We start from the raw sequence: 23,167 nt of genomic DNA, 5'->3' as shown, positions 1-23,167 counted from the left end.
AAGCTACTTGTTTTGATTTATTTCTGTAAATGAACATTTTGAAACAAATGGGATGATTATGTCCCCAAAACATGGAATTAGTATGCAGGGCTGCCATGGTCTGTAACAACAGCACTTCTGAAGTTTCCCCCCTTCATGCGCCTCTCAAGACAACACGTGTTCCTCAAGGCAACTAAGCTAAACACACTGTCCTGCTTGGAGAAGCTGCTTCTACCTCCTGAGCTGGTACTGCTGTAGGTTACGTGATGGGTCACGCAGTTACTGCTTGAGTTGAGGGAGTGTCCTTTTGAGGTCTCTGAATTTGACTTTGAATGGAAATCTGAGCTGTGGTAATTGAAGAGTTTGATATCTGGGGCTGCGAAATCTACGGAAGCTCTGAGGGTCGGGTGGCCTCTAGTGGAGAGAGACTGCTGGCAGAGGCAACCAGAGCTCAACAGTGGCCGTGTGGTGAATAGAAACATCTGAAAGATTTTGGGTAAGAAACACTAAACAAGAGGTGATTCTCAGTAGCTTTTGTCAGATCGGTTGCATTTCTATTTCATAGTGCAGGCATTTGCTACCTTCATTCCTAAACTGGAAGTTGCGAGTTTGACCTTGTGATGCGAGAGGTGGATTAGCTGTCTTTACCTTTTGAATTGCTACTGAGGGGCAGGACAACTAGCAAGTTAGAAACCACAGAAGCTCTCTTTGACTCCACCTACATTACCTGTCCTGGGAGCACCGCACAGTTAGTGGGCTCAGGTGCACACCTGTGTCGCAGTAGTGGGAGGACCCTCTATCTCCCAATGTACTTCTGTCTCCCAGGCAGCAAGTTTCTGTAGAAAGAAAGCTTGGTGATAAGCCAGACAAGATCCACAAAATATCCAAATAAGTCCCTAACTTGGATTCAGGAAACCTGACACGTTTCATCTGTGTGTGTTAGGAAATTAATGGTTATTGGCAAATAAATATTATAATTAGAATGGATTTTTTGTAAAACAAAATGGTAGCTTCACCAGCGAAGACTTTTGTGCTTGTCCAACCTTTGACTGCTTTATCTGACTGCATCCAGTATGTCAAGCTCTGTAGAAGCCACAAGCTTCTGTCAAGCTGCTGCATTTGTATTGCAAGTATTGCAAGTATTGCAGTATTGCAAGACCACTTTAATGTAAGGTTTCACAAACGTATTGAGGATAAAAATACTTAACAGAGAGGAAACCTCAAGAAGAGAGGCTTACCCAAGAATCCTTTTTCTGAACTCTGTATAGCCAGCCATTCAGTTATATTTATTTGTTAATATGTATAATTTAGATTTTCATGCCACTTGTGAAATACTTTTTTTTTTTTAATTTGTATATTCTAAAAGCTTCAGATATTTAACGGTAGGATCTGGCTATGTTGTTCTCGATGCTATTGAGGTCTAGCTGCTCCAATTTATTTTGAACGACAAGAGTCAAACTTAATGTCTTGCTCTCAAGTTTGTTCGGTTGCCTTTTAGGCATCTATTTGACTCTTGAGCCTTATTGACTATTTCTGCTATGGTATTTGCACTGATCAATTTAAAAGGAAAAAAATTATATGCAGTTTTGTGTAGGCCAGGTATAAGAATCCAAAATGACTGTGCTGCAAAATGCTAATTCAGATGGTAGGTGAAGCCAAGCATAAACGAAAGAATAAACAGATGTGAGTCACCAAATATAGAACACTTAAGTCCTAGCTGCAGAGGGACACAAATGAGATGATAGGGTATTAGTAGCAAGATGCAATTTACAGGTCAGAATGTAATAGTAACCTTTCACTGTGAAAATTGAAAATTAACCTTGGGAGTGTTGGCTCATTTACAGCTTATATGGTACTTTTATTGAAGACGGAAAATCTCAAAAAAGACTTCCTGTGATTTTTGAGATTTTTACAATGGTGCTTTTCAAAGTGTGCTCTTTTCTCTTCTGTAACTGCATCTCACTGCACTTTCATTTGGTGATGCCCACGCAGATGGCACTACTAGGGTTTCTTAGGGGTTCACAAATTTTTTTTCCAATCTTAAATTTTTATAGAAGCTATGGTGATTTACTTTCTTTGGGTGAAATTCTTAGTGAGCATTAGTCATCATGTCTGTTGAACTTGTGTAGGGTTTTTACTACTTGCATGTCTTTTATCAGACTGCTTCCTTTTTTTTTTTTTCATTTTATCTGAGATTAATAGCAGAGGCCAGTTCCATAAAAATCATGTGAACTTCATTATAATTACCTTTCTAGTAATTTAAAAACCTGGTTTCCAATAATGGTTAGCATTTGGAAAAATAAAAACAGAATTCAGGAGGAGAATTTTTTTTAAATCAGAAACTTCCCATTCAGATATGGAATATGGCTTGTATATAAAAAAATACCTAGTGCGTTAATTAAAACATAACATAGAAGAAAGCAGAAGCTAGATGCAATGCACTTCAAAGCAGCAAAATTAAAAAAAAAAGCGAACCTCCATGCATTTAAGATGCCGTGCAGTGGTAGCTAATAGTGATTATTGTATAATGCATCGTTTCTGGGTTTGTAAAAGGGACTTTCACAAGTGTGTTTGTGTGATGCAGTATAGTAAGCTTCATTTCCATCTCATTTGATATGGTAAGAACTCAATTATAATGTTGTTGAAACAAAGTACTAAATTATGCAAGTGAACAAAGTAAGTTAAAAATAAGATCCTTTGCATATCTGTTTACTACATATTACAGTGTCTAAACTTGCATGTAATTGTAGATCTAATAAAATGTTTGATATGGAAATACTCCCAAAATTTTTTACTTACATAGCGGTGTTGTCGGTATGGAAATTGTATTCTGGTTTTGCATAATTTCTACTGGATGTCCTTTAAGTATTGTTGAATATATATGGTTTTTTAATTAGAACTGTCATTTCTGAACAATATATTCTAAATACTTCATTTGCAGGACTAAGTTCAAATAAGTTTTTATATTCTTCATACGAATTTTTTGTAAGCTTTCTGAAGGAAAATTCTAATTTGATGTATTAAGATTTTGTACTTAGTCTGCTGCTACTCGCATTATTTTTTTCCTAGATCCTTGGAAGACTTCAGACTTTTACCCTAGCAACAGTTGTTTGGCTTTAGCCTAATTTATATAACGTTATAATAGACCTTTCACACTTAAAACATGTCTCTCTCTTTGTCCCTTTTTCCGTTCTTTAGGTAGCGCTGGTGCAGTGGACAGAGAGTGTCGGTCTCACTCTGGTTAGCAGGGATTTGACCTCAATGCAGCTGAAGACCCCTGGTGGACACATTCTGACGTACTATATTCTGCAGATCTTTCCCTTCACTTCTGAGAGCAAACGCATGGGGATCATAGTTAGGGTAATTTGAGGGGTTTTTATTTCTCAAAAGATGTTATTACTGAATGTTTGTTTCTGTAAAATTTAATAGAAAATTGATCCTTCAGGGAATGCATTTCACAAGATTTCCATTTGAATGTAAAGTATACCTTTGACACAGGTACACAAGAAATACTAGACAAGCAACTGTAGAAAAATCAGGCTAACCTGATATTGCAGAGAGCTTTGTTGTAAAGGAAGAAGCCTTCTCTTTCATAGGAATATTTTAATTTCACTACTTCACACTTAGCCTCTGATGCTGCAAGTTGCCTTTAAGCCTTTGTTTTTAATTTTCCATTTGTTTCTTTCATACAAAATATGTTGCCTCTTCAAAGGATAAATTAATGGCTGAAATGTCTTACAGTAGTAGTTAGCAGTAGTATAGATACTATTAGTGCTGCTGCTTTTCCAAACCCAGTATTGATATCTGAACTGGCATATATACACAGCACAACCCACAGGGTCTTAAGATTTATGAGTTATGTGCTTGGTTGTCTCCTAGATGCCCAGTTGGGAGCATAGTAATGGTCATTAAAACCTCAGATGAAAGGAAGCCACAACAACATGCTAAAAGGCAGGTTTAAACCTCTGCGTATGTTAAGCCATACACACTACATACTTCTATGTCTTTTCCCTACCTAAAATCAGACACTGTAGCAGAACAGTGTCAGACAACATTATTAGATGGTTAGATCAGTGCCAAGTCCCAATTAAATAGGTGTCAAACTCATCTCATTTTTTATTTGCCTGTGATGACAAGCCAGGCATGCCATCAGCCTTAGGCAAGGATACTTCAAGCAGCATATGTGCATGCTCAGGTCTGGAGAGACCTTGGCAAGTCTGTGTTTCATTAGGTGAGGTTGGCACTAGGAGTCTGTTTAACAGTGACATGCTCAAAGATACTCTAAGAAGCTTGCAGAGCAGACTAATCCATTCCTTCTGCGACAGACCGTACCTCAGAAGCTCCTGATTTGGATTATATTTGCCTGCGTGTGAATTCTCTGAATATACAATTGGTGTTTCATCATTAAAACATCTGTAACAAGCATTTACACTAAGTTATTCATAAACTTTTAATTACTTGGGTATTTCAAAGATACAGAGCAACCTTGTGCTGTGGGCTAGATAGCATGTGCCACCAAAGAAACAAAGTAGTAGTTAGAGAGGGCATAACAGTGATATTTTAAAACTTAGATGGGCATTTTAGGGATGCTGAGAATCTGTTACATTGACTTCAGTTAGAACTGATCCTCTTGTATGAGAAATACGCATCTCAATGGAATCAGATGTCATTGGAAGTACTAACATCAACTAGTAAAACTTACCCACCTCTTGGTAAGGTACTTCATCTTTTATAAATGATAATCCGTTGTCTACTTCAAAAGACAATTAGGCTATTGGTAGGTAATTGTTTTGAATGTATTCGCAGATTGGTTTTTTTCCCCCCTCTCTTTCTTTTGTAAAATGTTAGGATGAATCTTCAGGAGAAATTACATTCTACATGAAGGGTGCAGATGTTGCAATGTCCACTATTGTACAGTACAATGATTGGTTAGAAGAAGAGGTAAGAAACAAAATCAAAGTTTATAAAAATGTAAATTTTTTAAAAAATAAAAATATCAGGTCTTTTTGGAATAGGTTTAAAGGAGAACCTGAGCCAATGCAGTAATAGATTTTGAAGTTCAGTTACGTATATTCTGAATGGGCTTTAAGGGTTTAGAATTATTTCCAATTCTTGAATAACCTACAGCAAAAGCAAAGCTGGTAGTCATAGCAGAACACGTTCCTACTTAAAACAAGGAAATTTGGTTTTCATTGACTGACCTTTCACATAAAACCTAATTACTTCTGAGAAGTATTTTGCTATAAACCTATTTATACTGAAATGCCCTTGTTTTATCAAATTCTACAGTGAGGCATGATTATGGATTACAAACTTTAATAAGGGTTGTAGCCAAATTGAAATAGTTTTTTGCCACATTTATTAATATAGCTAGGACTGAATTGCAAAACTGATTAATATTTTTCACTGTATGGCTCTAGTAGGTACCAGCAATCATCTTATTTTGACCCTACATACAGACAATATGTTAATACAATGATTACACCATGTATGTTCATAATGGTATTGGCAATATGAATCAATATTTGCTGCAGGGCAGTTTGATTTATTCGGGGACATGAATAAATTAAACTCCCTCAAGACCTAACAAAATGTCATAAAAATTACTTTTGGCGATAATGATACACAATTAATTGTAAAATACTTGTTTAATTTATTTAGCTTTATGAGGTCAAATCAATAAGTGTTTTGCACTGGACAGCCTTGTTTTTCATTAAGACATGGTATTCCATGGCTATTTTTAATGTGTAGCTATTTTTCTGATAAGAGGTACATTCAGTGGAAAAAGAAAATGTAGCTCTGTTATGTGCCTCAAAAATAGCTTTAATTTATTTTAAATCTTCTACCTAAAAGAGATTTTCTTTAGACTAGGGGAGGAAATCTAATTTGCTTACCAATAGCATACCACTTCATTTGGGGGACCTGAAGTATAATTGCTTTTTATTCTGTTTGTGGCTTCTCCAAAATAATCTAAGAGTCTAAAGAAAAGTTATAGTACAGATATCCCCTGTTAGCATACAGTGTAAAACGTGTACATGCGGTTGAATATTTGCATAACTATACTGTGGTTTGGTCCATTTAGTGTGGCAATATGGCACGAGAAGGACTGCGTACGCTGGTTGTTGCCAAAAAATCACTCACTGAAGAACAGTATCAAGATTTTGAGGTATGAAGGGACAGAGTGATCTTGTGCTTCACCATATTAAGTCACTTCAAGGGGAACATTCCTCTTTTTTTATTCTATTAAGGTGGCAAAAAAGATTATGCATATTTAAAATACCGGTGGTTGAGGTATGGCACACCATATAGTAGGGGTTTTGTCATTCGTTAGCGATTGTTCTGCAGTCATACAGTAGTGTTTTGCTTTATGGGACTGGACAGTGTTTTCCCAGAAGCGAGCGTAATGTTAGTTCTGTAGCTTCAGCATGACCTAAAAAATCTACTTGTTCTCAAAGGTAAGGACAGTTCCTGCTTAGATGCTGTGATGCCTAATTTTTAATAGTTCTTCAGAAGACATTCTCTTGAAGTGATTTGTTGGAAAAAAACATGTATAACATTGGGTGTAAAGTAAAATTCACTCTTTTCCTCATGTTCTTCATTAAAGATATTTAAAGACAAACATTTAGCCGAAGGAATCTATATTATAACTGATTGGTAGACTAAATGTATACTTTGAGTCATAGCAAACTCTTAAGTGATTTTGTGTTTGTGCAAACAGAGTCGATATAACCAAGCAAAGTTGAGCATACATGATAGAAACCTGAAGGTTGCTGCTGTTGTAGAGAGTTTGGAGCGAGAAATGGAATTGCTGTGTCTCACTGGAGTAGAAGATCAGCTGCAAGCAGATGTGAGACCAACTCTAGAGATGCTAAGAAATGCTGGAATAAAGGTACTAAATGCATACTGCTGACATAACAGGTTATCATGTATTTTTTTTTTTTAACAAGACATGGATTATATTTGTCTATATTCAGGTTCATTAAGAAATACACCAAGTGCTAAGCACATTCTGGGCATGAGCTAGCAGAAACAAACAAGACGTTGTGTGCAAAGTTCTCTTGTCCACCGTAGGTTTCATTGATCTTAAGCTTACTGCTGTCGGAAACCTACCAATAGATAAATGTGTGTGACTCCCAGTCATTTGTCCCATGACTGTCTACAGTAAACTGTCCTACCTGACACTAAATGAGTTTGGCACAAGATTCGTATGATAACAATCTTTTCAGGCTTGGCACTCACAAGAAGTCTCAGCAAAGATCAAAAGGTGAGTTGTTTGAATTGAATTCAGAACTGCCCTTGGAATTTGTTCAAGTCCTCTTAAAGGGGCAGTGTCAAAAGCTTTGCACAAGGGTTTGTGCTGTGTTTTGTTCATAAGCAGGCTATGCTAGACAGCTATCAATTGCACGTTTAGAAGCAATACCTTTATTTGAGAGAGGATTTGAAGTAAAGGTAGGAACAATGTCTGAGGGGAGTGGGCAAGATTATATACATTTTGCTTAAAGCATAGTATCAAACTCTGCACAGAAAAGATGTGTTGCCTTTGCATTGGTTAAACTGAATCAGATACAATGGGATTTTTTAGCCTGAGAAGGAGGGTAAGTTATTTTGCTTTGCAGCAATGATGGGAAATCTCCCTTTACCTGAGAGAGGAGCGGAAGTGCATGGAGCTCTGCCTTGGGACAAATAATGAGAATTTATGGGTTAGAACTAGTGGGCAGACCAATGTGGACAGCATTATGGTGAGTGTCTGCTACAGACTGCCTGAACAAGAAATAGTAGAAGAGTCTTTCTTCAGGCAACTGAAGGAAGCCGCACGTTTGCATGTGCTGGACCTTGTGCTGGACTCTTAACCACCTCAGTATCTGCTGGAAGGGCAAAACAGGAGGGCACAAGCAAACCAGGAGAATTTTGGAAAGCAATGACACTAATTTCCTGACACAGGTGATTGAGGAGTCAACAAGGAGAGATTTTCTGCTGGTCCTCATACTAACAAGCAAGGAGGAATTGGTCAGGGATGTGAAAGTTGGCTGAGGGGACAGCCTTGGCCACCCACTGTAGTTATGAGAGAGTGAAGTTCATCAGGGTCAGGAGGATCTTATTTATGTCTATAAATATCTGAAGGGAGGGTGTAAACAGGACAGACCCAGGCTCTTTTCAGTGGTGCCCCATGAAAGCACAAGAGGCAACGGATGCAAACTGAAATAAAGGAAGTTACGCTTGAATACAAGAAGAGATTTTTTTTCTGTGAGTGTGTTCAAACATTGGAGTAGGTCTCCCAGAGAGTTTGTGCAGTCCCCATGCTTGGAGATGTTTAAAACTGTCTTGATGTGGTTCTGAGCAACCTGCTGTAGCTGACTCTCCTTTGAGCAGTGGAGTTAGACTAGATAATCTCCAGAGGCCCCTTCCTGTGTCTGCGATTTTGTTATTCTGTTTTTAATTAATCCCTGTTCCCAAAAGGCTTTCAGGTGAATTAGCTAGTAATGCAGTGGTGTGCACAATTAGAAAAGTAGGTGTATGGATTAAAGCCTTATGATTACATCCAATTTCTTTTTAGTGTGGTGTGACTAGTGCAAAATTCTTAACATAGTAGTACTTCGTGTATGGGGTTTTCTCATTTGCTCTTGATACTTCTACATGTGTGCACTTCTGACTGTTAGGTACATCCTGCTACGAATAGTTATAGAACAGTGTGACAATTTTTAGGGTTGGTGGGTTGTTTTGGGATTATTGTTTTTATGGTTAGTTCTAGGATTTCAGAGCATTAAAACTGTTCTGGCTTTAATTACAAACAACATTCTAGTAAACTGGAAACACAATAGTAACTGTAGATAGGTCATAAAATTACAGATTAGTCAGTTACTGATGAGAAAACATGAGTCTTTAGTCCATTCATTGACCCACATGGACACTAATGAAAAGGGTCTCACCTGAGATGTACAGGAAAAAAAGGAGACAGAGGCTTACAGTTTAATAAAATTGCAACTGTTAACTTGGTAACTACCCAGTAATAACTCTTGCAGCTTAAGTCATTCTTCCTGTGTGCTCTGTTCCGTTTGGTCTAGGGCTAACAGCATTTCATCCAGATGTCCTTCAACTTTCTTGGTGTTAAGGGTCAGAGGGAGAGAGAGCTGTCCCACTTTAAAAACGTGTGGATCCTCACCCTTACTCACTAAATTTTAATGCCTTCATCCCACTTCTTCCTGGTCAGTGGTCAGGATCTCGTTGGAACATTGGGACTCTAGCGCTTCCTCCAGGATATGCTCTCTCATTGCTTGGCTGCTGCTTTCTGACGGATTCTCACTAGGGTCACAGACTGTTGTGTCGCATCATTTTTTTGCTGACAAATGTTATCTTTCTTGTAGTTATCTGCATCCTCACTCTTTTGACCAAGGTAGTATCAGGGCCAAAGGAGAAGGCTTTTATGCTTTCCCTGCTGTTCAGCTATGCCAGTGGGTTTCCCCAGAATTTCACCTTGTCTTCATGTAAATTGAGACATTGGCCCGTGTGAGAAGCGAAGGAAATGGAGCTGCCTGAAGTAAAGACAGTTCTTTTCTGCTTTGCGTGTTACTGCACTAAAAATGCTTTTAGTTAAAAATGCACACATTGCTATCTTTTCTCTGGTAATCTAATCCCAAAAGGTACCGGAAAAAGATTGGAGAGAGATGTCATTTACATTTGGAGAACAGACACATTAATGTCCAATGGAGTAAACGTTTACATTATTTTGCAGATATGGATGTTAACAGGAGATAAACTGGAGACTGCAACTTGCATTGCAAAAAGTTCTCACTTAGTGTCTAGGACTCAAGATATTCACATTTTCAGACCTGTAAGTATAGTTCCAACTTTTTTGTTTGTTCATCAAAGGACAGCTAATAGCAATGTTGCTTTATTTGATTAGTAGCTGGCTGCTTGTTGAAAATTGATGGGTTATTGTACTGAGTGTCATAGTAGTGGTCAAGAGAGTAGTACTTAGGTTGTTATTCAAGGATGTAAAATTACAAAGCATTGCTTCTGTTTAAGGATGCTTGTTTCTAGGTTTGTTGATACGCTGCAGAAAGGTTTGTAGCCATGTTGGGGTGACCCAGGTTTAATATGCATTTTACATTCTTCACTTATACAATGGACATAGTACAGTACCTCTGAATAACAATGGGGAGGGATCTATGTTAAAGAGTGTCCAGGAATTTAGGCTATCTGAATGTGGTTCTTGCTTGCTGTAGAATTTTCATTACTAGAACTCCTTAGACTCAAACAGAGTTAATCCTGAATTAAACTGTGAGGCCAATGTCCTCTGTATAGACATAGCTCAAATCAGTATGAGAAAACTTGAATTTTTTTGTATATTGTGATATATATTTGCATTTTATTAATAGAACGTTTAAGGTTGTTGTTAGGTAAACTGAATATCTTTTTCTGTACATTTTGGTTATACTTGCATAACATCGACTCTACTGAAGCCAAACAAAAATAGATTTTCCAGACGTTGATTGATGCTGTGTGATCAGACATAATATGTCTGTGTTTGTTCTAAATTAACCACTTGCACCTACAGAAATAATTATATGAATATAATTTACATGTAAATGTAGTTTCTTCTGAAGCATCAGAATGGCAAATTAGGCCCTGCAGACTACTACTTGCAGTTAAATTATTAATGCTTCTGATAAAACTTCAGATCAATTTTTGTTGACCTTTCAATGTTGTAACACCACAAATTAAGTCTTCCTGAACAAAATCTATTTAGTTGAGTCAGATTTTTATTTTCATTACCTTGACTGGTAATAAGAGATCAGCATAAAACTGTGTAAACTTAGAGTACACAAAGTTTTAAACTAGTTAGAAAATGGATTTATACAGAATTATTTCTGTGGCTGCATTTGTTGCAAAGAAATAAATACTAGATTAATGTGAGAAAATACCAAGCACTCTAACACTTCTATTTTAGTTATAAATTAGTAAATAAAAACTTATTTACTATTTTGGCTTTCCAAAAAGATGCATTTTGTTTTTAATGCTCTTCCTTTTTATTCTTAAAAGTCTCAGCTTCTTAATTTTGTAATGAAATTAACTGATATATTGTTATAGAGGTATTTACAAACTAAAAAACAAACAAAAACCTCAGTTAGGTGAAAGGTAGAACAGAGAGGGCAATTACTGCTCATCAGTGTGTGCCAGGTGCTAACATCTCTTAATCTCCGTGAGATTATAATGGGCCAATGCAATCCTAACAGTTGGCAGACAAGGAGCTTTCTCTTTACATGTTTAATTGTGGGAAAGGAGGAATAAAAATTCCAAATTGTGGCATACGTACGGGTTTTCCTGTTTGCAGGTGCTTTTTAATGTAACTCAAATGTAGAGTTGATGTAGTAGAGCCCATCTGGAGGGAGAAAGGTCTTTGCACTGCCTCTCATTCTGGGTAGTAGTGGACCAAAGAGAAAACTTCATGTTCAGTGTAATTAAGACTTGTATATTTTAAAAGTTATTTAATCCAAGTGCTGATAGAGCCGAAATTAGACATGTAATCAGGGTATCGTGGTTTATTCTGTGCTTGGAACTTTGTCTTGCATGATAGCTCTAAAATACATTGACCTTTTATTGGCGGGGAGGGCGGGGATGGAGGGGTGGAGCAAACAAAACTGCCAGTCTTCTCAAAATATGGTTATAATTTAAATTTTTCATGTTCTCTGTTCTAGCTCAAAGCCTTCCAAAATCTGTTTGGTAACCTTTGACCATTTTTTGGATTTCAGAGCTGGGCCTTTCTGAAACAATAATTATTTCTGATGTAGTTCTTTCGTATTATGCCACTTGATCCTGCTTGCACACTCATGCAAGATCCAAAAGGATTAGTTTGAGTGAGCATATTTATGTGCCTTTTGAAATCAGGTTCTACTCTCCCAAACTGAAGTAACTATTAATATGAACATTTTGCATTATTCTAAGAACACATTTTACTGGTTAATAAATAAATTTTTGGGGGTTTGCGTGGTTGCTTTTTTGGTCTGTTCTTTCTCTATCCCTGCCAAGATGGAAAGACTGAGGTTAGCTTGAACTTCAGATATTTTAATGTCATTAATTCATTAATTTCTTAGCCCTGCTCTACTTTGGTGAAGGAACCAGTTAAGCTGATAATGTAGATTTTCCTTGTTTCAGCATTACTTGTTTGTTCCATAAGGGAAGAACAAGTAATTGTAGTCACATCCCATGGGTATTGGGCTTGCACTGGGATAAAAAACTTCGTTGAAGAACCAAGGCCTTCTGGGTATAAGTTCTCAAAACTTGATTTATTTAGGCAGGTTTTTCTAAAGAATATAACAAAATCTTTGAAGTGAATGTTTTTTATTGAAGGTTACCACTCGAGGAGAGGCTCACTTAGAACTAAATGCCTTTAGGAGGAAGCATGACTGTGCCTTGGTGATATCTGGGGACTCACTTGAGGTAAGAACTTGGTTTCTGTCCAATTACATTTATCTGTATGCTTATGTTAAAAATTAAAGTATCAGTGTCTTCACGCTCTTAAACTTTTTTCCAGTATTTGCCCATACTGAAGTTGTCCTTAGAGATACTTTTGTTTTTCACTGAATGCTGATTAGAGGATATATGTTCTAGATGGGCAAATTCTCTGGTCTCCTGTAGGTAACAGAATGGCATTTGTATGCAGCATGCTTTAGTATTGTCTCTTCTCTTAACCCCAAAGCGTGTTGCCTTTCTAAATGAAACACGGTGTCAATTTAAAATAATAAGGCCACAGTCAGGAGAATGTGGCTTTTTCCTCCCAGATGGATGTTAAGCAAGCAAAACTTCATAAAAGAATTCTTTATACTGTGTTTTTGTGTTAGACTACATGTAGTAGTGTTTAATTGTAAGTAAATGTGAGTGTGTTTTTTCCTCAGGTTTGTCTGAAGTATTATGAGCATGAATTTGTAGAGTTGGCTTGTCAGTGTCCTGCTGTAGTGTGCTGCCGATGTTCTCCCACCCAAAAAGCTCATATTGTGAAACTGTTACAGCACCACACTGGAAAACGCACGTGTGCAATAGGTAACTGTTGGCATGATCTTCATTTGCAGCAGCTAAAATATGTAATAAACTTAAGCAGTAGATGGCACCATTGAGAAATAGTTGAAACAAAACCAGAGCCTTGGTTATCAACAGCCAAGTATTATGTAGCTGTAGCAGAAAATGCCATTCCATGAGAAAGGTGTGGTTATCTTCTTCATTCCACAGGAAGAAGTCTTGATTGCTGAAGTAATTAATCATAATCTATAGATTAATCGTAAGAATTTAAAGGTATATAAGATGTTTCTAAAATACTGTAAGGCCAGGAGAGTAAAACCTCTGCAGAGCTGAATATTGCAGTGATATTTTCCAGGTGATGGAGGAAATGATGTCAGCATGATCCAAGCAGCAGACTGTGGAATTGGAATTGAAGGCAAGGTAATGTTAACAGTTCATTGTCAAATATGTGCCACTTAATAGTATAGTAACGTAGGATTGGAAGCTTTATTCTTAAACAGTAGTGAATTGATCATTTATAATTAAAATATACTGTAAGATGATAAAAATACTCTAGTTTTTGAACCAATATTTTCTTTTCTTCTATGTCCTCTGCTTTATCTTTTTAAATACAAAAAGAAAGAGAAGCAGAAAACACTATAGTTATTTCTTTGTAGTATTTACCTGAAAGAAGCAGAATAGGTGATTAAACTTACTTGTTACAGCCACTGCATCTTAGAATATGCACAAAAAATTGTCCTTTGTGTCTCGTTGCAGGGTTGATTTCTGAAGCAGGAGCAAACTTCACTTTTAAAATTATTTATCGCTCAGAATTTTGAAATTTGAAACACATCTTTTACACCGGGTTTCATATTTGGAATATTTTTGTTTTGTTCTAGGAGGGAAAACAAGCTTCCCTAGCAGCTGACTTTTCTATCACACAGTTTAAACACATAGGTAGGCTGCTGATGGTACATGGTCGAAACAGTTACAAAAGATCAGCTGCACTTGGTCAATTTGTCATGCACCGAGGCCTTATTATTTCAACTATGCAGGTATTTACAACTTTGCTTTCTGAATAGTTAAAAACACTATGTCTGTCTTTGAAAAGTCACAAAATCTTCATCAAGTATTGTTATTTTTTCTTTATTGTAATGTTTTGTATATAGAATTATATTAAACATATGTAACTATCTGCTTTTTGTAGGCTGTATTTTCATCAGTCTTCTATTTTGCATCTGTTCCCTTGTACCAAGGATTCCTAATGGTAGGGTAAGTCAAAACCAACAGTTACAATATCTGGTAATAAATACAGCGAACTAACTTGTTAAAAAACATCATGTAGCTGGTGTCTGCCACATTTTTCACACACTTACCATTAGTATGCTACCAAAACCTGGAATGAGTCTACAAAGAAAAGCCAAACTAGGTTGAATATGCACTCTGTGAAGGGGGAAGCCTCATTACCAGCTCTCTGAAGAGAGGGATCTGCATAGCCTTAGAAGAAGATACCATATAACCTTTTGCATGTACAGGGCGAAAACAATAGAGGAAGTCTCCCAGACCAGTTTCAGCTGTTACACAGATTGCCATACAAGCCTCAGTGAGAATCACAGATTTTTCTGTTAAAAATGGAGCTGAAGCTACTGACTATGAAATTTCCTTTGAGAGTACACTACCCAAGTCTGCCACATAGATTTCCATTCAAGTGAATGTATGCAGGATTAGGAGCACCGTGGTCTTGTTGCGGAAGCTGCTTTAGTAATACAGTTTCCCAAGTCATACAGCTGAGGGTTATGCATATATTTGTGTTTGTGCCTGCTCTTTGTCCCTTCTGTCCTAAGAGCTTCTTTTTATACTCCTTGTAAACAATAACAACTTAAATCAATCGTAACTTAAATCATAGTTTATTCAAGGTCTGATTATACCAGACTCTGCAGAGGCAAGCAGTAGACCTCTCCAAAATGTTTGTAAATAGTTGTGCTAGGTTCTAGGAAGGTACATACTAAAGTATACTATCTGGCATGTGCACACTGAAATCCAAAGCCACTCACAGAACTGTTAGGACTTTTGTTCATCCACCTGCCTATACCATGATGCCCAGAATATAGTGCTTGTTTTTTGCTCAGGTTTCATGCCATCATCTGTGGATGAATTTAAATGTCAGGTCTTTGAACTGGTTGTCCGAAGTGCAAATGCGCAGGGAGTAGGGTAATAGGTGATAAGCTTGGGTGATGTATATAGAAGAAAGAACTGTATTTACTGGTTTTGAATGTATAAAAGCTCTGTAACTTCTCACAACTGGCAGGTCTCAGAAGCACAAGACCAGGTTGCATGTGTAAAGCTGTATTGGTAAACTGCCTCAGTACTGGGTAGAAGAACCAGTTTAATTCTGCTTACATAAAAAGAATAATTGAACTCAGTAGATGAGTTTAAAATCGTATCATAGAAAAGCATCAATTTATGTCCTTTCCTTTCACCTAGGTATGCAACCATATATACTATGTTTCCAGTCTTCTCTCTTGTATTGGATCAGGATGTGAAGCCAGAAATGGCATTACTATATCCAGAACTTTATAAGGATCTCACAAAGGTATGAATGTCCTCAGCGATCAGATATGAACAAATGCTGAAATCTCCAGCGTGCAAAACTGGGAATTCTTACAATCATTTTCTTAAGGTATTCCATGCAAGGCAGATGCACGACTAATGTAATGCAGACTTTTGTACTATGAAAATAATCCATGGTACCAGATGTTCCACTTAGTTTTATTAATACATTTGTTAAGTCAACGATGGTTGACTGAAGTAATTCAAACATGAAGATGTGTTGATGTAAAAGTCGCTTTCAGTCTGGCCCCAGGATCTCTGATCCGGAGTTATTTATGCTTACTTTTTCAAAGCTCCTTTTTCCTTTTTAAGTGGTAGATTAATTTATAGATTTTTTTTTTCCCCTAACCCCCTTAAATTACTACTAACCTTTCCAGAAGCTGACTTTCTATAAATAAAAAATATTGATAACCGATACCTCTTAAATGAATCATAGAGTATCTCTAGTTGGAAGGGACCCATAGGGATCATCAAGTCCAACTCCCTGCTCTTTACAGGATTACCTAAAACTAAACCATTTGACTAAGAGCACCATCCAGACACTCCTTGAACTCTGACAGGCTTTGGTGCCATGACCACTTCCCTGGGGAGCCTGTTCCATCATCTCATCTGTAGATACCACTTTCTGTGTGTTTGCACATACCTGCAAACAATGAAAGTGTATAATTTCTTTACCTGCAAAAGTGAAACATACCTCAAGATTCTGTTTTCGTAAGTTTTTTGAAAAGTACTTCTGGTCCACTTTAAACTGTCAGCTAGAAAAGTTATGATGCAAGGCAGAAGCAGATAGTCTTTTTAGGGATAGTAGATTCTTTGAAGATGTGTGTAAAAGCTCAAAAGCAGACTGTAGTCGAAGAGGGTCCAAACTTTTCAGGGTCTTTGTCTTTTTAATTGTACTAAATTAGCTATGTTAGCCTGGGAGGATTCTTTCTTATCTTCTGGAGATCTTGATTCTTTCTGCTCTTCAGAATCTTTAAAGTTTCTTTGTGAGATTTCAGCCTATGATTAATCTCAAAAAAGCATGGTGTTACACCTGCTAAAGGCAGCAGTCAGCTTGCCTGTGGAAACCTGTTGATGGTTCATGGAAGCATCTTACTTCCAAAGATAGAAGTTAACCTGTACTCAGAAACTGCTCAGGATGGGTAGATGAATACAGGCTAAGTTTTTTGTTTAGACTTAAATGACAGTTCTTGGAGATGCTGAATCACTGGCTTTCCCAGCTTATGTTGCACCTTTATGAATATTAAATAAGTATAACCCAAATATTTCTCTTCAGAAGAAAAAAAAAAAGAGAATGTGGAGAAACTAGAGAGTACAGTTCAGTGCATTGTGTGGGGCAGATGATCAGTGAATGATTATGGATGAGTAGTACAAGTTATTTGTGTGCTACATTTGACTTCACTATTACAAGGTAATCTTATTGTGAGTGTTTATTACAACAATTTATGATCATGCTGCCTTAGTCATGACACTATGAAGCCTACATATTTCTGCGCACCATTTTTCAAATTATGGACTCTAAATGCAAATCTTTACCAATACTATTCAGCTAGTGTTATTGAAACACGTGTTGACGTGGACTATAACTGTAGTCCTAGGAATTGGTTTCTTTTCTGGGATATGCTAGTGATTAAAATGCTTTTTAGATTTTTAAAAGAGTAAGATACATTGGTACAAAGTCATTGACGGGCTTTTGCTCTGGTGCAAGAAGAAGAGAAAATTAACAAGGTTCAGAGAGGCAGGTGTGGCCACATACCCTGGAGGACATGCTGATTCAGTATTACTGTGGCTCCTATGGAGTTATAGCTAGAAAAGCTGATGAAAATTTGAAAGGAAGTACAAGTAAAAGGGCTCCCTGCGTTCATCTGAAAATGATTCACAGCCTGTTGTGCAGTATTCCCTAGAGGCTCAGGAGTGACTTACGCCTTCTAGTTCCATAAAGGTGAACCAAAACTCAAGCTCATTCTTATTTCACAGATCTCGCTAATGGGAGCTATGGTCAAAGGTTGAGGCAGTGTCCAGTACTCAAAGGAAAATGAGTAGGCACTCACAGAAGGAAAAAAATCTAATGTTTCTTTGTGCTTGTATGAGAATTTTTTCCCATATGTTCAGTCTGTCACCAACATTTTAGACTGTATACAGAATTATGAAAATGTCTTCAGCACCTTGCCATGAACTCTATCTATTCAAGAACATGTTTTAGCCTATACTGAGTTAATAGAGTTAATTCATCATTTTCTACAGCAGAGGCACATTTCCTTGTAAAGTGCTGATTGGTCCCTGTTGCAGCGTGATCACTTCTTTTGTGCCAAAATGGCAGCTTTGTTTCCCCTTTTATCCTTTTAAATGTGTATCCTTTCAACTCAGCAATTCTAACATATTTAATCAGTACCTTCACAGAATGCAAGAGTCATATGCACATGTACAGCATTTATTCTTTGGTTTATGCGTATGTTCCAATCTGCAACATTCACAATCACAAGATTTAAAATGTATTTGGTAATATTAATTGCTGAAAACTGATAGTAGTCATATGTTTATTCTATGAATGCAAATAGACAGTTTATCAAACATTTAGAAGTGACTAGTAACTACAGTTTTGCTTGAGGTTTAATATGTAGGTACACAATGCTATTTTTCTTGAAGACTACATTTTACAAAACAGTCATAGAAATATTTTAAATAAAAAAAAAAACAAACAAACTAATTTTACTATATTATCCCTCTGAAAACTAGCCAGAGCATTGCAAGGTAAAGTACCTTTGCTGTTTAAGGCATTAACTGTCTTACCCCCAAATTTAGACTCTGTGCAATTTCTATACAAATTTGCAATGAAGAATCATAAAAACAAGTAGAAGCTTTTTAGCCTATATCACTTCAGAGATTGCTTATTTTACTTGTAAAATGCCTCTCTAGTGATTAACTACTAAAAACATATGAACTGAGTAGATTTTTTTTTTTTTAAAGTTGTGTTTAACTCTCCTCTCACTTGTTTCCCTTAGGGAAGATCTTTGTCATTTAAGACCTTCCTCATCTGGGTTTTAATCAGTATTTACCAAGGTAGGAGAGAGTTAATTTTACTGAACTGAGAATTTTTTGTCTGTTATTAGCAATATTGTTTTTCAGCTGCAGGTTGAATTCCCAAAGCTTAACATTTCATCAGCAGTTATATGTATTGCTTTCTGTTTATCTCGTAAATCGATATTCCTGCAGTGTGCCAGGCCTATTCAAAACATGTGTGGATTGGTATTTTTATTGATGCATGTTGCCTAAAAAGGACATGCTTTTAATTAAATGCTAATCCAGAAAAATTTTAATGAGTCCTTATCACATTGCATATATTTACACAGTAGTTTTCTTTCATGGAATGACAGAAGTACCTGTTGAAGAAATCTGAATTATGTAATCAGTTAAAAGTAATTACTCTTTCAACAATATCTCATTTATTTGTAGCACTTGACAAAATGAGGTTAATTAACAGTTCATCAGATATATTGCACTAAAAGGTATTTAATTTTCTAATAGTTTTATTTCTTTACAGCTTTACTTTGGTTGTTTTATTTCACATGCACAAAGTGCAGTAAATATCATTTCTGTTCTTTTAGAAAGATCAATGTTGTTACCTTATAAGAAAAAATTACTGGGCAAGTTTTCATAATCAGATGTTCAGTGTGCAGTTGTAAAAACTGGTACACTTGAAATTTCATTGCTCGGTGTATTGTTAACTTTATGTGCCTTTCCTAGGTGGTATTCTGATGTATGGAGCCCTGCTGCTTTTTGAATCTGAATTTGTACATGTCGTTGCCATTTCCTTCACTGCCCTAATCTTCACTGAGCTCTTGATGGTTGCACTGACCATACGAACATGGCACTGGTTAATGGTGGTGGCTGAATTCCTCAGTCTTGGCTGCTATGTGGCCTCTCTTGCGTTTCTAAATGAATACTTTGGTGAGTGATAGTAAAAGTATTTTAGCAAAGAACTGTGCTTTATATTTTGAATATTTTTCCTTTTTTTTTTTTTATTAAGAAGAGGTGATGTTATGCTTTGTGAAATACAGCTTTCTCCATAGGAAATGTGACTGAGTTGAAATTAGCCTTCATTAATGTTGCGTTAAAATATTCTCTTATCCTTTTCTCCTACAGTTTGACAATCTTTATTCCTGTTAGTATGTTTTATTCTAGATTATAAACTTGACTCAAACCACGCAAGCTTTTCCCATCCTTGATCTAATCTTGACAGTCCCAACTGCATTCCTCAAATTGGCTTTGAGATGTGCACTATTGAAATTGATATGATTTTAAAAAATCAGGGTCTTTCACTGAGTTGGTGAATTACTTTGTATGCCAGACCAAGTGGTCCTCATTAGATCTAACCCACAAGCTTAAAAGAGCTGAAGTATTGCTCGAGTGTGAGGCAGAACTCTGTTAGGATAGATATTAAGAATCATTGTTACATAATTATATTAAGCTTATATTAAGCTTGCTTTGCTTTAAATTGCAGTATGCCATACTATATCTTAAGGTTCCGATAGGTCATAGTTCACAACATGAAAAAACATATTTTAACTGCAAATCTTAGCAGTCAAGGATCTGAGCATCAAAATAATACATATTTATTTTTATATCAAATTATCCTTCAGTAAAAACAACCATCTCAGTCTTATTGTGATTTTACAAATGTAACTTTTTACAGAAATATATGTAGAACAATTTTGATTATACCTCACAAGGGGTAGAATCCAGCTCCTTCTCTCTCTGTTTTCCAGGAGCTGATGAGTAAGGAGTTGCCCTTCTTCAGTTGTCACTTCTCATAGCAGAATTAAATGTTATATGGTAGTTTCTAGGAGTTTCGTAGTTCTGCTTTCACTCTCTCGTGTCCCGAGTGTTCAACACTAGGGTAGTGTATTTACATTACATAATTATTTCTTTTAATCAGTAAATGCTCCACTGCCTGTCCCAGGTGTTCTGTTACTTCCCAGATCTCCCAGGGGTCAAATTTTAATGAAGAAATAAACCCTGCTGGGCTTGGCACTTGTACATTATTTCAGGTTTGCCAGAGTACCTTTTTCCTTTCTCTGACGCTGATGCACAGGCTGTTTAATAGAGATTTTGGGGTTGATTCCTGAATCTCCACAGCCAGATCACAAATGAAAGGAACAAGCAAGAACAGATGCAGGTACTGGCTCTTTAGTCCAAACTTACAAGAACTCAGTAAAGCAGAACTTGCTGCTTCACCTTTGTAAGTCTTTAGTATTGATGACAGACAGTCCTTCCATCCATTGTAGGTGGTGTTCAGTGAGAAGCACCTTTAGGTGTTGTTCACAGATGTGTAAAAACTGCAGGGACTTAGAAACTGTTTCACAAACGAACATGCAATGATGCTACTTATAAGCAAGAGTCAGTTCTCACCAAGAACTGATAACATAAGTATGACAGGGCATAGAAGGACAAAAATATTTTATACTGCTCTACAGTTCTGACTTGTGGAAGTAAATCAGGTTTTTAGGTTTCCAAATTAATTGCACACAATGACCTTATTGGGCATGTCACTATGATATGTTACATAGGCTTTTAGTATGTCTAAGCAGGCTTAGCCTAAAACTGTAAAGCAAGTTTACACATTGAAATCTAATATACAAAGTATTCTTAAGGAATGAAGTTGGATCAGTAAAGCATTTCTGTACTGCATTTTCTGAAGTGGATTGTCGTTCACATTAAAACAGTTCTGGTCAAGTTGTTTGTGCAGTAAATTATACCCTAAAGTCAAATGTAAGAAAACTGTCTACCTACTTACAATCTTAAAACATGACCCAATATAAAATGTCTATATTTTCTAAATGTTTTGGTTTGATTGCTGTTTAAAATATTCTGATTGTCATGTGAAAGGCAAAAAAAATTCTAATTAATGCTACTAACATCTTTTTAGTTTCCTTTCTAACCTGTTTTTTTCGGTTTTTTTCACATAACTCTATTATTTTCTGTAAATCTATCCTTTCATTTTCATTCTCCCTCTTTGTGAAACAGGTATAGGCAGAGTGTCTTTTGGAGCTTTCTTAGGTAGGTGAAGTTTAACTTTACTTGAAGTTTTTTTTTTAAAGTCTTTAAAAATGCATTAGAGAGTAGTAAATTTGTACACATTTATAAATAATGGAAAAAAAGAAAAAAAAAAAAAACTCATTCTTCAGGTTACCTGGGTTCTGGGATCATTCCATGATCATTAAGTATGACCTGACCATTGCAAATATAGTAAAAAAATTTCAGTAGTGAGTGTAGGGTGTCACCATTCATGTTAATGTTTGTCACAAAAAATAGCTTTTCACTATAGCTTGTGGCAATATCACTGCATTGTTTTCCCTTTAAATTTTTGGCCTCTATTCAATCTCTAAGATTAAGAATCTAATCTCTAAGATTAAGAATCATTCAGTCTAGTTGTTGTGACTGTTTCAGAGAAAAATAATCTGAATATATGGAATAAAGGATCCAAAAGGGTAGCAGAATTTCTGGCTGGGAACTTGTATTATAGTGGGTAAGAATCATTCTTGCTAGTAGAAAAATAGGCTGGCTTAACTTTTTATTATGACACAGCTCACTTTGCTTTTAAACTGAGATTCTGTTTTCCCCTAAAATTATCTTGTGCCGCAAAACAGTGTAAGGACCATAAAGGAACTCTGAAGTTCCTATCTAAAGAAAATAGTTGGCAAAAACAAAATGTTGAGGTTAACTTTCTCTTTCTGTTGTTTTGTTGCCCTTTTTTTTTCTAATTTTGTGCATGGTCTTGTTTGCATAAGCAAACAATTAAGAGTGTTTTATTGACTTTGCAGTATGGAAGTTCCAGTTCCCATGTTAATCAACTCCCATAACTTTTTTCCTTTTTTATTTCTGTAGATGTTGCCTTTATCACAACTGTGACCTTCCTGTGGAAAGTGTCAGCAATCACTGTTGTAAGCTGTCTTCCACTTTACATTCTCAAGTACTTGAAGCGCAAATTTTCTCCTCCAAGTTACTCCAAGCTTACCTCATAAAAGTAATTATATTCCTATGGTTTTTCACTCACACCGGTCTGCCAATTGCACATTCACTGTGCTTTAGTGTCTATGGATTTATGTTGGACTGAAATAAGTAAAAAAATCAAAAGTGATCGAGTGAATAGAGCACAAAAAGAGGAGGAAACATCTGACAGGTACAATAACACAGAAGTACTCTAACAAGACTATCAGAGAAAAACTAAATTTTCTTCATGATGATTTTTACTTTCAGTTGCTGTGATTATAAAATAAAACTGAATTATCTTTGATTTGACAGTGCTTCTGAATGGTTTCATTGCTACTGTAACTGTTCTGATCTTCTGCAAGTTGAATTGAAAGTTTCATTATTTATTACATAACTTCCCTTCTTTAATTATTACATAAATTCCTAATTCAAGTCCTTTCCTTTAATGTTTATATATGGAAAAGTTCATTCATCCATACTTACTATAACAAACCGAATACCTGTAAATGCCCGTGTCTGTATTAGCAGCTAACTACTACTCCTCATCAGACATTGAGTAATATGCACTATTTGAATTATGTACAGATGTCTGCAT

General features: G+C 36.3%; 1 protein-coding gene across 1 annotated transcript in view; it reads left to right on the top strand.

Moving 5' to 3' along the window:
- Positions 1-22,883, top strand: part of ATP9B (ATPase, class II, type 9B) — a gene marked incomplete at its 5' end in the record, with an annotated part of 98,068 nt that extends 75,185 nt beyond the window's left edge. The window contains 15 exons of the mRNA XM_010296671.1: positions 3,178-3,339; positions 4,828-4,920; positions 6,062-6,145; positions 6,698-6,868; positions 9,710-9,808; positions 12,328-12,417; positions 12,873-13,017; positions 13,349-13,413; positions 13,872-14,027; positions 14,180-14,244; positions 15,457-15,565; positions 18,585-18,642; positions 19,327-19,530; positions 21,607-21,639; positions 22,468-22,883. Of these exons, the coding sequence (XP_010294973.1) occupies positions 3,178-3,339; positions 4,828-4,920; positions 6,062-6,145; positions 6,698-6,868; positions 9,710-9,808; positions 12,328-12,417; positions 12,873-13,017; positions 13,349-13,413; positions 13,872-14,027; positions 14,180-14,244; positions 15,457-15,565; positions 18,585-18,642; positions 19,327-19,530; positions 21,607-21,639; positions 22,468-22,604 (1,671 nt within the window). The remainder of the gene's footprint in view (positions 1-3,177; positions 3,340-4,827; positions 4,921-6,061; positions 6,146-6,697; positions 6,869-9,709; positions 9,809-12,327; positions 12,418-12,872; positions 13,018-13,348; positions 13,414-13,871; positions 14,028-14,179; positions 14,245-15,456; positions 15,566-18,584; positions 18,643-19,326; positions 19,531-21,606; positions 21,640-22,467) is intronic.
- Positions 22,884-23,167: the final 284 nt, after the last annotated feature.

Source organism: Phaethon lepturus, unplaced genomic scaffold (assembly GCF_000687285.1).
Source record: "Phaethon lepturus isolate BGI_N335 unplaced genomic scaffold, ASM68728v1 scaffold4331, whole genome shotgun sequence".
Lineage (NCBI taxonomy): Eukaryota > Metazoa > Chordata > Aves > Phaethontiformes > Phaethontidae > Phaethon > Phaethon lepturus.
Note: the sequence above shows the minus strand (reverse complement) of the source record. Positions and strands in the feature narration are given on the sequence as shown.